Raw genomic sequence first — 13508 nt, forward strand, 5'->3', positions numbered from 1 at the left:
AAAAATCTCATGGCAGCAGGAATTGAATGTCAAAAGTCTTTTCCAGTTGACTGTAGTATGAAGCTTTTATTTTTAGTCTTGTCTCTTGAAATTAAATAAATTCTGGCTTTTTTGGACATCATTTTATGGTATTAGCTCAGTATGAACTGCTTACTTCTGGCTTGTGCTTCAAAGATAATTCATTCTCCTTTGTATTCATTTTTGCAGATTTTTCCTTCAAAAACCTAGTGATATATCATTCTCTAAGGTAGTGTTGTAGCATAAATGCATTCTGGAGAGTGGAGAAACAGTAGATTTAGTAATTGTGTATTTCTCATAGTTTTCTAAACTGGGTTTATTAAAAAGGAGTTTTATATTTTTTCCTTTGAAAGTAGTATCTTAAAGTTGGAATTTCCTTCAGAAAGATTCAAGACAACAGTTTTCAAATTCTAAATTCTAATTTTCAAATATGTCTTGAGTAAATCTGCACATAAATAAAAATTAAATCTTGATATATAAGAATCAGGTTCAAGCATATTTTTCTAGACACGAAGTGTGCATGGGAAATAAATATAATACATTATGATAATGTGTTGAGCGGGAAAACTATCTAATAGATTCTAAATCTGTTCTTTTTCTATGACTAGAGAGACTGGAGAACCAGAAGAAACTTGGTAACAGCTGTTCCTTAGGGGTGAAAGACAGGTCTGATTTTAAACTTTTTAATTTTTTTGCTAGAAACTACGTGGTACAGGGGGTTCTGTGGAAACAGGAGCAGTCTCTACAAGTGACGTGAGTATATCTTTGAAATCTGTCAATCTGCTATTTTGGGCAGGTGATACCCACTCCTTGGATTAAGATGCAGATCTTTTCTGTCAGTGATAAGAAGTACTTGGAATTAGAATTGTACAGCAGAGTGCCAGGTGATGGCGCCAAGAAACAAAAGTATTTTTAAACACTCATTTCACATTGAATGTTGGCAGTGAAAGTATGTATTTTACAAGTTTGTTTGAGCTGTTAAAACTGTAGATGTATCTAGCATTCTCTTTGTTAAAACTTGAAAAAATTATGTAAAATTAATATTTGAACAATTTTAAGTCACTGACTCAGTGGTCTTAGAGGTCTTTTCCAGCCTAAATGATTCTGTGATTCAATATTGTCTGTTTAGGACGGAGCTGTTGGACTTGTAGAAGAAACCTAAGGCTACAAAGCTTTTTGGCTGTTGGGATGTTGAACTCAGAAAGGGCACATCAGATATTAAAGCTAATGTTGCCACTTAACCATTGTAGCATGAAATTGCAAGAGTGCTTTCAAAGCTGTAAGCTTCTCGTATTTGAATAGCTTGAATTCAAAGGAAAACGGATTGTCCTTTTTGCATCAGTATTTTTTTTGATACTAAATTTCATGTAGCTATAATGACTGCTGAGCCTGGAGATGAACTGTGGCAGTTTAACAAATGCAATGATCATCCTAACAGGATTTGCTGTGGTGTTGTGGCAGGATGAGGCAATTTATCTTAGTTCTTGGATGTGAAGTAGAATTCAGTTTGGTCTCTTGTTCTTTTTGCAGCCTGAAAGTGTTCACAGCTTTTCAAAAGACTTAACCTGGAATTTGTTGTTCTTCTAAGTGTAATCGTTGCTTTAAAGTTTTAATTTTCTGTAGAGAAGAGCGTCTTAAATTGCCATCTGTCTGCTGTTTAAAGTAGGAAAGATGAAAGACTGTTATGCATGACCATGGGTAGGGGGTGAAGATGAAGTATTTCAGTTTTTCATGTGCAGATCTTTGTGCTGCCATACTGTTAGGTTTTGTTAGACTGACAGCCCTCTATCCCATAGCCTTAAAAGAGTAGATAGCTCTGCAACATGCAACATCACTTACTATGGAGCTCTTGTGACTTGCTTAGAAATCTGTATTCGTTGTACTGTAGCACTGCACGGATGTGCTGTGCCACAGCAGGGTCCCAGAGCAGCAGAACTGATAGTGCAAATACGTTCTTGGATAATTAAATTGGGCAAGTATTGTCCTAACTTCATTAGTGTTCCAGTTTCAGATCTAGCTTATACAGGATTCTGAAGCAGCTCCTGACTAATTTATTTCAGAATAAATTAGAGATGCAGTTGTAGCATTTTATAATGAGGGCCGGAATCTATTATGAACTTTCAATTATAAAAGTGTTGGAAGAGAATGCTTTTATGAAAGCAAACTCCAGATTCAATAGTATACGGGCTGGTGATGCAGATAACTTAATATATTATTTGGGGTGGGAGAGCTGTCTATGTTTATAGCTGTTTTATTTGCATGGGGAAATGAGTGTTCTGTATGATGATTTGGGCCTAGAGGTTCAGACTTAGTTTTTACATAAAGGTCTTCAATCTCTCATGAGAGAGAAACAGGATGAGTTACTCTTAATTTTAAATTCTGCTTATTGTCTCTTCTCTTTTCATATGGGATCACCTAGTTTCTTTACTTCATTAAATGTTTGAAAGCTTTGACCTTATATTATGTGAATGAGCTACCATAAAACTTTCAAAACACTTTGTAAAGAGAAAGGCTTATAGGAAAGAAAGCCCCAAGCAACATTTTCTCAGCAGCATATCTGAGTGTTAGTGAAGATAATGCTGACAATTGAGTAAGAAGAGAGAAAAATATGCTATTTCTGTTGTACCTTTGGATTTTTTCAGTTGCTGTAGTGGGAGGGACAATGTGTTGACCAAAACCCATTTTTGAACCGCAGCCCATCTTATGTGTTACTACACAGAAAATACATGTTTTACTGATGAAAAACTGTTTAATGTGACTGTTCATGAATGAAAATAGAGTTAATTGGTGCATCTCATCATTTTTCTGATGGGAAAGATTTAGTCTTATTCTTTTCTTAGCACATGTTTTTCTGGTGGCATTGTTTTTGTCTAAATACACATCTCATTATGATAAGTATGGTACTGTGTGGCAAATGCATAGCAAAATTTACAATTGTAAGGGCACCATTGCTGTTTTGAGTTGGAGTGGGAAGAACCTAAGCTCAAGATTCCTGTTTCTACAGTGACCTCTAGCAAACTCCTTCAAGCTTTGTAATCAGTTTGCTGATTTGTTTTCCAAAGTTTGCTCAGTGGAATAACAGTTGACCCTCTGGATGAAAGGGCTCTGACAAGTATAATCAAGCATAAGACAGCTTTCATTCATGGATACTGAAGGAAGGCATGTTCTAGTAATGCAAAGTGGTATCACTTGTGTAACACTTCTTTAGTGTTCAGAACTCTTCTCGGTTTATGCCAGTAAAGGCTAATTTGGAAAACTGAAGTTCAGCACTTAGTACCTAACTCTTCTTGTAAGAAATGTTGTGTTGTTCTCTTCACCCAGAGTTCTCAGTATGTACAATGTGTTGCTGGATGTCTGCAGCTGATGCTCAGGGTCAATGAATATCGCTTTGCATGGGTAGAAGCAGATGGAGTAAATTGGTGAGCATCTATTTCAATTTATATGGATATACTTGCACCTACAATAGCACGTTCCCCAGTGACCTTTTTTGCAATAGAACTCTTGTAATAGACAGCTGTTCTGTTTTGGGTATAAAGAGGTTTGTTTTCAAACATTAACACAGTCAAATAGACAAATGAAACTTGCAATGCTGATGCTTTAATGCTACTTTCCTCTTCAAGAAGAATTGCTTAAATATGTATCTGAAGGGAAAGGTACCCATTTGTCTTCAGCTGAAGGTGCACTGTTTATTATGTAATAGAACAAGGACTAATGAAATGAGTTTCTGCTAATCATCCTTGTCTTTGAGTTTGGAAGTGTTCAGTCTGAAAACATTAGTGAAAGGAGAAATTTTCTAGAGCTAAGCTCAATTTTTTGCCACACGTGACTTCAAGTAAGTCTTTCTTTTATCCAGATTCTCTTAATAAATAGCTTTGTGTGAGGCTAGGATGGTAGCACTAAACTTATTTAAAAGATGCTTGTCTATAAACAATTTTTCTGCCATTCATGCCTCTCTTGGGGGTTGTTGCTATATGATTTGCACTTTAATGAAAAATACCCCTGTATCCTGAAATGGGGAAAAGTCAAAGTTGCCAGTGAAGTAAAATTTCAGATGAAGTTCACATGTGTCAAGATGACACTATTGATGCAGCCTTTTTCACAAAGGAGGCTTTTTAATTAAGTATTACAGTAAGCCTGTGTTTCAACAAATTTGAATTTGTCTTAAACTTGATAACAGTGATTTTGAACATAGATTATTTTTTAAGTTTAGGTTGAGTTAGCTATTTCATGATGGACCTGGAAATTGCTTATTAAATTTTAAAAACTTCAGCTGAGCACATCTTCTGCATGATTTCTTCTTGGAGATCTTGATATTAATTTATTTCTAGCAGTACTTTGTATATTTTTGTCTATGAGCCATTTTCTGAGAACTCACTGTTAAGTAATGAGTACTTCAGCTCATTTCAGACACTCCTGTGGAGAGGTACAATTAAGGAAACAAATTCAATTTGTGTGGATTTTGTTCTGTCTGTTTACTCTTTCTTAACTCTGAGGGAGTTGCTGTGTGTTTTTCTGTTTCTCCTAGAATGACAAATAATGCACTAAACATGCCAGGGGAAAAAGTGTCCTGGTGAACCTGAAGATGGATACAGTACCACATCAGTTCACATGGGAAAAGCTCCTTTATGGCTCTCAGGCTAAGGAGAAACTAACTATATCTTTAAAAGACAGCTTTCTGAACAAGCTGCTTGTACAATGATAAGTAGTGATGCAGGATACTGTGAAGTGTGCACTGTATGCTCATCCTCAGCAGCTCTTTCCAATAAGTTCCTGTTAACCATTTGTTTTAATGTTTCAGGGTGGAAATCTGCAGTCTATAGAGTCCTTATTTAAAAATTAAATGTGTACTATGTCAATTTTTCAGCATCATGGGTGTCTTGAGCAACAAATGCGGTTTCCAGCTCCAGTATCAGATGATTTTCTGTGTGTGGCTGCTGGCATTTAGCCCTCAAATGTGTGAATATCTTAGACGGTATAATATTGTCCCAGTGCTGTCGGATATTCTTCAGGAATCTGTCAAAGAGAAAGTAACTAGAATCATTCTTGCAGCATTTCGGGTAAGTACCTGTTGACTGCAATGAGGCTGTGCTTCTCTCCCGAATTCCTAGGTCTGAAATGTTGCTGATGGACAGCTGTTTGTGCTGGGCCACATTAGTAAACTGGATTGAAAACTTAATTCTCCTTTTTTTTTCTTTTTTTTTTTTTTTGTGAGCTGAGTTTTGCTACAGGTAATAGACATGCTATTACAAGTAATAGATGTCTGCTATTCAATGTATTCTTAAAATAAGGTTGACTAAAAAACTAAACTATGTTAACACAGTCACTAGTGATTTCTTTTTTTAATTCAAGATTCTTTTTTCTATTTGTACTAGTGTAAAACAATTTAGTTACTAGTACCTGATAAATTTTGCCTTAGGAAGCTTTAATTAGCAAAATACTACTTTGAACACACACGTATTTGTCCAACTGAGAAATTATTTTTATCTACTAGTCCAAAAATATCCTTTTGGTGGCTGTGTCAAGACAAACGAGAATATCCATGTAAGACTAATTAGTTGGTTTACTGTGTCTGCATTACCTGAAATCACTGGTCCTATTTAAGATAAATTGGGATAACTGAGTACCTGGACTTGATGTTTTCAATGTGAGAGTTCTATTTTATGTTCATGAATGCTAATAGTTTTATGTGCATGCTTGTCAAGTGTCTTTGTGAGTAATACAGGAATGCTATAGCAACTCAAAATTCTGTTTTAAAACAGGATGATCTTGGAAACTTTTTGTTTTCCTCGATGTTGATTGTGTTTGTTCTAATAGTAAGCATTTCAAGCAAATTAGGCTGAGGAGAGGGGAATTGTTGTTTGCTGACTGGCTGATTAGAAATAATAAGGTGTGTGAAGGTGCTTACTCTTTTTATCTGAAAACATCTGCCACTGAAAAATTTCTGGATAAGGCAGATTGTAAGAATATGCCATTTTTCCGATTGAAGGAATACAGTGGTGTGAGGTCTCAGTGGGGGCTTTTCTTAATATGTAGACCTCTGTTGTAGTGTTCTTTACGATCTCAGTGTCAGGATTAAGCAGGGACATATAGCAAGATGGATTGGAAAAAAAATAATAAAAAAAAAGAAGTTGAGGGGGTCAGCAGTTTATATCCAGCTTCTTCCAATTCTGAGGTCATAAAAAGTAGGACAAATAGTAGCTAGCTCTTAGATTTGATGTGTTTTGCAAGAAGAGAAAAAAATGAAGCCAAGTTTGGTTTTTGTTTTTAATAAATAAAGGCTAAGAAAGAATTAAGGTGGTTCTGTTACAGGCTTTGGGGAATGTAATTTAGCTGTTTCCTTTTGCCAACGTTAAAGACTCGTGTTGGCATGAAAAGGAGTTGTAAACTGGCAGCCAGGAAAATAATAGATGAGAAATTAGACATCGGAGTTCTGAAGCAACATTAAAACTGGTAGAATAGACAAAATAGCCCTTTTCCCATGTGAGATGCTACAGTATCAGTTTATGAGGTACAGGGGGGAAAAAAAAAAGGTGAACTGCATAAAAGACTAGACTTGATGATTCCCCAAATCTACCTGTGCCTTACTGAAGGTGTGTCATGAGTCTTGACAACTTGTATGTCTTCTCTACTACTTGATTTCTCCTAATTTGACCTATTTCACCTCTTTGTTAATTGCTTCAAGCATATCATCTTAATATAATAATTCTTTCTATAAAGCAATAGATATTGGGTACTTCTGTCTCTTTCAATTGCTTTCTTTACCTGTAAATTTTTTTCCCCTCATTTTTCATACTTTTATTGTCTTTTATATCTGTTTCCTGCCTGTAACTAATTTCGTACCTTAAGATTTTGTTTTTCATCACTGAGTGGTTTACTGATCCATTCTATTTAGTCACCTGTTCATGGTTGTATTTTGTTATAATATCCTTTCAATTTCTCTATGTAAAGCTTGAATATCTCACTATTATATGAGGTGGATAATAATATTTGGAGTAGCTTTCACATCTGCCTGCAATTCTCTTAACTAGGAGTTCTTCGGAAACTTTGTTTACCTTCTCCTTGAACTTGAATTGTCTTTTAAGATTTGTCCTTTTGCTCTCATTAGCACTTTTAAGTAATTTTACTTTACTTCCTCTGAATTACCTTTTACTTCTCTTACTGAAGTAGAAACTGGGGTGGGTTTTTTTTTTTTGCACATTAAAGCTAATTGTATGTGACCATTAAAAGCAGTAATATAACTTACTTTTAGTTTGCAAGTTTTAACATTGATTTGCAGTGTTTTGTCTTACTAACTAATAGGATGTCTGATATCTAAGAAACCTTATATGTAATAGTTCTGTGACGTGAGAGTGATGCAGTCAAATTCCTTCTGTGTAGTTTCATTGCTTATTTCTGGTACATGTTTTCTTATTTATAGGAACACATGTTTTGTTTGTTAAGGACTTCATCTTTATATGAGATTCATGTTTTCAGCTTTATCAAAAAGTGCAGGTGGCCAGCTCTGATTCAACAATGTAATTGGAAGCTGATTAAATTGAGTAGAAATGTAATGAATAAATGACATTGGAACCTGACTGTTACATACTGTGCTTGTAATTCCAGTCTTACCAACAAGCTTCTGTTTGAATAAAAATGTCTATTTGGAATTCTAGTCTTACCAACAAGCTTCTGTTTGAATAAAAATGTCTATTTGGAATATTCCCAAATTTGAAAGGAGCTGCTTTAATCCAGATGGTAACCCTTCAGTTGGAAACATGACTTCAGGTTGTTTTTTGGGGTTTTTTTTTTAAGGCTTTTTTGCTTTGTGCTGTTGCTGCACAGAAAGCTAAAATGATAATTCAAGATAAAATAAGGTATTTATGGCAGAGATTCTGGTATTTGGGATATAAACTTGCTCTTTTTTCTTTGAATAGTCTTTGTAGTCACCCTGATTTGATGTGGAAAATGTTAAAAAAAAGTGAATTAATACTTTCTAATATTGAAGAGAGAGATTATTTCAAGAAGTGGTCAGTTCTGTCACTTACTAAATTAAAAAGTGCCAATAAGAATTTCTTAAAAATACCACTTTGTTTCAAGGTAGTCTTTTTTAAAAACCCCCAAAAATAAATACATCTTTACTTCTCTAGAATTTGTTAGAGAAATCTACTGAGAGAGAAACTCGCCAAGAATATGCCCTTGCCATGATTCAGTGTAAGGTTTTAAAGCAGCTAGAGAATTTGGATCAGCAGAAATATGATGATGAAGACATAAGTGAAGATATCAAATTTCTACTGGACAAGCTGGGCGAGAGCGTGCAGGACCTTAGGTATGCTTTGCATTGTGAACTTTAAAAAAAAAATAAAGGCAATTGTACGGGCTTTGGTAAAACTTTTTTCCTTTGTAAGGCTAAATAATCTACAGAATTATGATATGTAAATACTAGTTGGTAAGGTAGAGCATACAGAGATGCTGGTTGTATATAATAGTTTTCTGTTGTAAGGGAGTAGAGGCTGAATAGAACATAAATCTTCTTTTAGATGTATGATCTAGTGCTTACCTAGTTCTTGCTTTTGTGCCTACACTGAAGTGCATATTGTAGTTCATGTCAAAGGTTTAATTGGATGGAAAGCAAAGACTGGGATCCTTGGCTGAGGAAGTTTAAAGCCTAAAAAACTGGCAAAATAGCTAATTAAATTCCAAAATGTCGCATTCTTGTGGCTTGGATTTTTCCCTTTTTTTTTTTTCTTTAGGAACAGTGTTCTGGGGTGGATAGAGAGGCATGTTTGGAAACAAATTTTTCATCTTGCCTTTCATGCACTTTCTTATTTATAAAATGTTGAGACGGAACAGTTCTCATGCTCTGCAGATCACCGACTTCTAAATGTGTCATAGCAATTTATGCTCCAGCTTTGTTAGGGACAGGCTTGGGCATGTGATTCAGACTGTTCATACAAGCTTAGCCAGTATATCATTTACATCTTGTGTCGCAGCTCCTTTGATGAATACAGTTCTGAGCTCAAGTCAGGAAGACTGGAGTGGAGTCCTGTGCACAAGTCTGAGAAGTTTTGGCGGGAGAATGCTGTAAGACTAAATGAGAAGAATTATGAACTACTCAAGTAAGTTTTCAAGTCTTGAATCGCATAGTTCTGTAATATTTTTTGTGTTTAACTGAACCTGTATCTAATACAGGTTTTACATTTCAAGATGAAGTACTGTCTAGAATGAAAGCAAGTCAGAACATCATACATGTTTTAGAATGTATGGTCCTTACTCATGTGTTGGTTGTTTTCTTCAAAAGCAGAATTGTTTATTTGCTTTTACTGGTCAAAGTGTATCGATGATAGAGGTTAACTTGTGTGCAGATTTGTGCCATTGACTCTTTTCATGCTTTCGTTTGAAAGACAGCTATGCTAAGAGATGTAAATAAAAATGTTTTTAATATACCTTAGTGGTTGTGTGGTGATGTTGGTCCGAGTAATGAACTCCCACCTTGAATATTTGGGGGCTGAAAGTTGTGGTACTGTTCCATGGAAAATCTGACTTGCTGCATTACATTCCTGTAATTTTGTCTATTTTGTCTTGGGACTGTGTTTGGAGTACATAGGTTGTTAGACAAAATGAAGTGAAAGCTCATATTTTCTTTTGGAGTCAAGGACTGATTTGCGGACTTAGGAAATTATGTACTGAAAAGATGTCTAGGTCTTAAGTAGCTTGTAAGAGGTCTTAGTTGTTTAACTGCAGTGTCATTAACTGATAATATGTGGTGTTCTTTCAGTTCAGAGTTTGCTAATAAGTGCCAGTCTTAACAGAAATCAGGAGGTCGAGTGGAGCATGTGAGATGTTCAAAGGCCTGGCAAGAGCAAGCTGATCCTGAACTTTATATGCATTTCAATCTGCCCTGACACCTCACTAAAACAAGTCTGATAAGTTCCTCCCTGCAGGCATATTGCTAAATATGTCAAATTATGGAATTGAAAATTTTAGATGGTGACAACTGCAGCATGAGGTCGATGTTGAGGCTTAATATTTCCTGTAGTGATCACAGTGTTTTGCTGTATTTATCTTTCCTAGTTCTAAGACTGTTAGGTAAATTTTATGGTCTTGTGCTGCTATAAAGACAGTGATCTTCAATAGTTTGTTTAACACTACCCAAAAAAACCCACCAAACCACCACCACAACAACAAAACCCACAAAAAAACCCGCCCACCCTCCCCCACAACGTGATGGGGACATGTGTGCACCTCAGTTCTTCTCTTTTGCATCTTAAGGCGTTTGACAGACAATACTTATTTGCTTGAGGCTGCATAATTCTATTCTCCTTATCTGTGTACTTATTAGTTTTCTAAATCTAAAATATTTATACTACTGTTAAATTTTTTTTCATACCTTCCACCATTATTACCTACTTTGATGCTAGACTTGTATTTTGTTCAGCAATGTTGTATGGATCTTTAGTGTCTTATGATTAGTGTTATGGTTCAAGTTTCTGCTTCTACTTCTTGTCCAAATTAGGAGGTTTTTTCATTTAAAAAAGTGCTTCACCTGTCACTTTCTGGCCTCTTGGGAGGCAGTGGCTGTAATTTAATTTTACCAGAATGTTCTTTAACCCACCTATTTCAACTTGCTACTAACTTTCTGTGATTAGAACACGTTTCTCATCTCACTAAGCATAGAGTAATCTAATTTTCCAGTGATCTGTGTGTTTAACCTTTTCAATTTATTAGTGCCTAACCTTCATAATCTGTATAATTTTTCCTCCTCCTCATTACTTGGCTAGCAGACAGTGTTACTGGTAGCTGTTTTCCACTGAAGGTGATTTAATTACTTAATTCAAAAATGCAGACAATATTAATTGAGAAGCGATTTTCTGCTTCCTACAGTTCTGGATTTCTGTGCATGCTAAGAAAATAACTAATTTATGGCACTGGAGTCCTAGACAAATGTATAGCTTTCAATCATGTCAGTCTCTGAGTTAGGACAGAACTGCTTTTTAGTTCAATTTATCTTGAACTCAGAACTGCTGGTCTTGAACCCAATGTATAAAAAAAGGAGAGATTTTGTAAACCTTGGTTATAGATAGTTGTGGATGTGGCTCACTAAACTGACTCTTGTGAATGCTTTTAATAATGCTATTAATAAGGGCAGGATCTCAGTTGCTTTAAGTGCAGCTGCATGTTGAGAAGAAGTTCTATTTTAGCTTTGCTGTTTGGGTGACTTGTAAAGCATTTTTATGGTTATGGGCTTCGTTATTTTAAGTTGTCACTGATTTAAAAATAAAACAACAACAAAGAAAACCCAAAACAAAACAAAAAAATAAAAACCAACCCAAAACCCGGGACTTGATTGTTTCAAATCCTTTCCTAGAATCCTGACAAAACTTCTGGAGGTTTCTGATGATCCACAAGTGCTGGCTGTAGCTGCTCATGATGTGGGAGAATATGTACGACACTATCCCCGGGGAAAACGGTAAGAAAAATTATTCAAGAGACTAACTGGAGTATGTGCTTTGCCTGTGGCTTGTTTTGCTTATTTATATTAAAATATTCTCTAAAGGGATTGCAGGTTATACTTGAGTTTATTTCACTGGGAAGGTGAGAAAGCACAAACTAGATTGGATTAGAAAACGCAAACTGAATCTTTGACTTAATATATATCAGTGTCTCTTAACAATGAAGGGAACCAATGTTTAAAGAAGTATTGCGTATGTTGTTTAGACTAAGCAGAAGACAGACACCAGAAGAAATTACAAGAGCTACCAAGAATTTAATCAACATGTAATTTTTGCCCTCTGTTATGACTATTGGACTGTAATTATTGGACTTACAGTAGGGGTGGACTATTCCAACAATGATTAAGACTGTTTTGTGACTTAAGACTACTGAGAAGATTTTTTTTTTTAACGAACAATTGCTAATGTAATTTCAGTGATGTTAGCACATCTTCTAATTGTCACTCTTCTAATTTAGCATGTTTTAACTACACAAATACACATTTTGGTGAAAATGTTTATTGTAAACCTGAATTTCTATAGAAATACTGTTTTGTTTAGTTTTAAAAACCTACGAGCAAAAATGTTTGCTGTATAATGGCCCCTCTCAGGTAGAGACCACTGAAGCAGAAGGGAGCCTTTGGTTTTTGCAGGAATCTGTCTTATCAGTCACACAGAAGGACATGTGACTTAATTCTTGTAGCAAAGAAGTGGTCTGTTTCTGATTTCTGCCTAGCGTTTAATGGGTGTCTTGTTTAACCCCAGCTGGCAACTCAGGCCCATACAGCTACTTGCTCACTTCCCACAGCAGGATGGTGGAGAGAAAGAGAAGAGTAAAAGTGAGAAAACTTGTGGGTTTGAGATAAAGACAATTTAATAGGTAGAGGAAAACAAAGATTTAATTCACTGCTTCCCATGGGCCAGCATGTGTTCGGCCATCATGAGGAAAGCTGGGATCTATCAAGCATAATGGGTACTTGGAAAGACAAACACCATCGCTTTGAATGCTCCCCCCCTTCCTCCTTCTTCCCCCAGCTTTATGTGCTGAGCGTGATGCCATATGGTCTGGAATATCCCATTGGTCCATTGGGGTCAGCTGTCCTGGCTGTGTCCCTTTCCAACTCCTTGTGCACCCCCAGCCACCTTGCTGGTGGGCTGGGGTGAGGAACAGAAAAGGCCTTGATGCAGTGCAAGAGCTGCTCAGCAATAATGAAACACTTCGTAGTACAAAGAAGAAAATTAACTATCTCAGCTAAAACCAGCACAGTAGGGAAGATGAGAAGGGCCTTCTAGCCTTGCTGAGAATTTCATGAACATTTCTTGTGCAGGCTACTTGACAGTAGTAGAACCACGGACAACAGACTAAAACTTCATGCCATATGTATGCTAGAAAGATTTGTTCACTCTAGAAAGACTCACAGCTCTTGTAATCTTGTAAGCAAATTCAACGGAAGATATTTTTAGATTATTGGAAGAAATTAAATGTTTTCTAGGAAGAAATTAAATGTTTTCTAGGTCCCCTAAGAAAGGTCAGAGGTGTTCATTGTGAACCACTTGTACTGAACAGTGCTGTGTATTTGTTAATTAGCTCTTGTGCCTTCCAATAGAGATTGATGACAACTGGTATTTGGAGGAGAGGCAAGATATCCTCTAATAAGGTGGAAAGTAATAGTACTGCCTGCAAGTGGCAAAGCTGAAGGACTGACTATTACTCATTGCTCTTGCAAAGAGTGACTCTTTGAAACCATTTTGTTATGCATTTACCATAATCTTTAAAACAGCTTGCATGCTGAATGTGCCATAACATTTGGGCTAGTATGGCCGTGCAGTTGCTGGACCAAAGCTATGAAGTCAGAAGAGTGGACAAACAGGACTTGTATCTCTCTGTCTGTAGCTGGAAAAATGTATTGCTTGTTGGGACCACAGCTCCGCTCAGCTCCCAGGCTGTTAAACCTATTCAGAAGTGCGTTGACCTTCAAAGGAGTGGTCATCAGCAAATAAGAAGTGCTAGATACTGTTCTA

The 13508-nt window shown here is 36.1% G+C and overlaps 1 protein-coding gene across 1 annotated transcript in view; it reads left to right on the top strand.

Annotated features, from left to right (window-relative positions):
- The window catches only part of ATP6V1H (ATPase H+ transporting V1 subunit H), a 47298-nt gene that overhangs the window by 18199 nt on the left and 15591 nt on the right, over window positions 1–13508 (top strand). The window contains exons 7-12 of the mRNA XM_027728154.2: window positions 718–771; window positions 3340–3437; window positions 4883–5075; window positions 8145–8323; window positions 8988–9113; window positions 11363–11464. Coding sequence (XP_027583955.1) covers window positions 718–771; window positions 3340–3437; window positions 4883–5075; window positions 8145–8323; window positions 8988–9113; window positions 11363–11464 — 752 coding nt within the window. The remainder of the gene's footprint in view (window positions 1–717; window positions 772–3339; window positions 3438–4882; window positions 5076–8144; window positions 8324–8987; window positions 9114–11362; window positions 11465–13508) is intronic.

The sequence above is a fragment of the Pipra filicauda genome, unplaced genomic scaffold (genome assembly GCF_003945595.2).
Source record: "Pipra filicauda isolate LSUMZ 115617 unplaced genomic scaffold, ASM394559v2 scaffold81_size6448238_pilon, whole genome shotgun sequence".
NCBI classification, from domain to species: Eukaryota; Metazoa; Chordata; class Aves; order Passeriformes; family Pipridae; genus Pipra; species Pipra filicauda.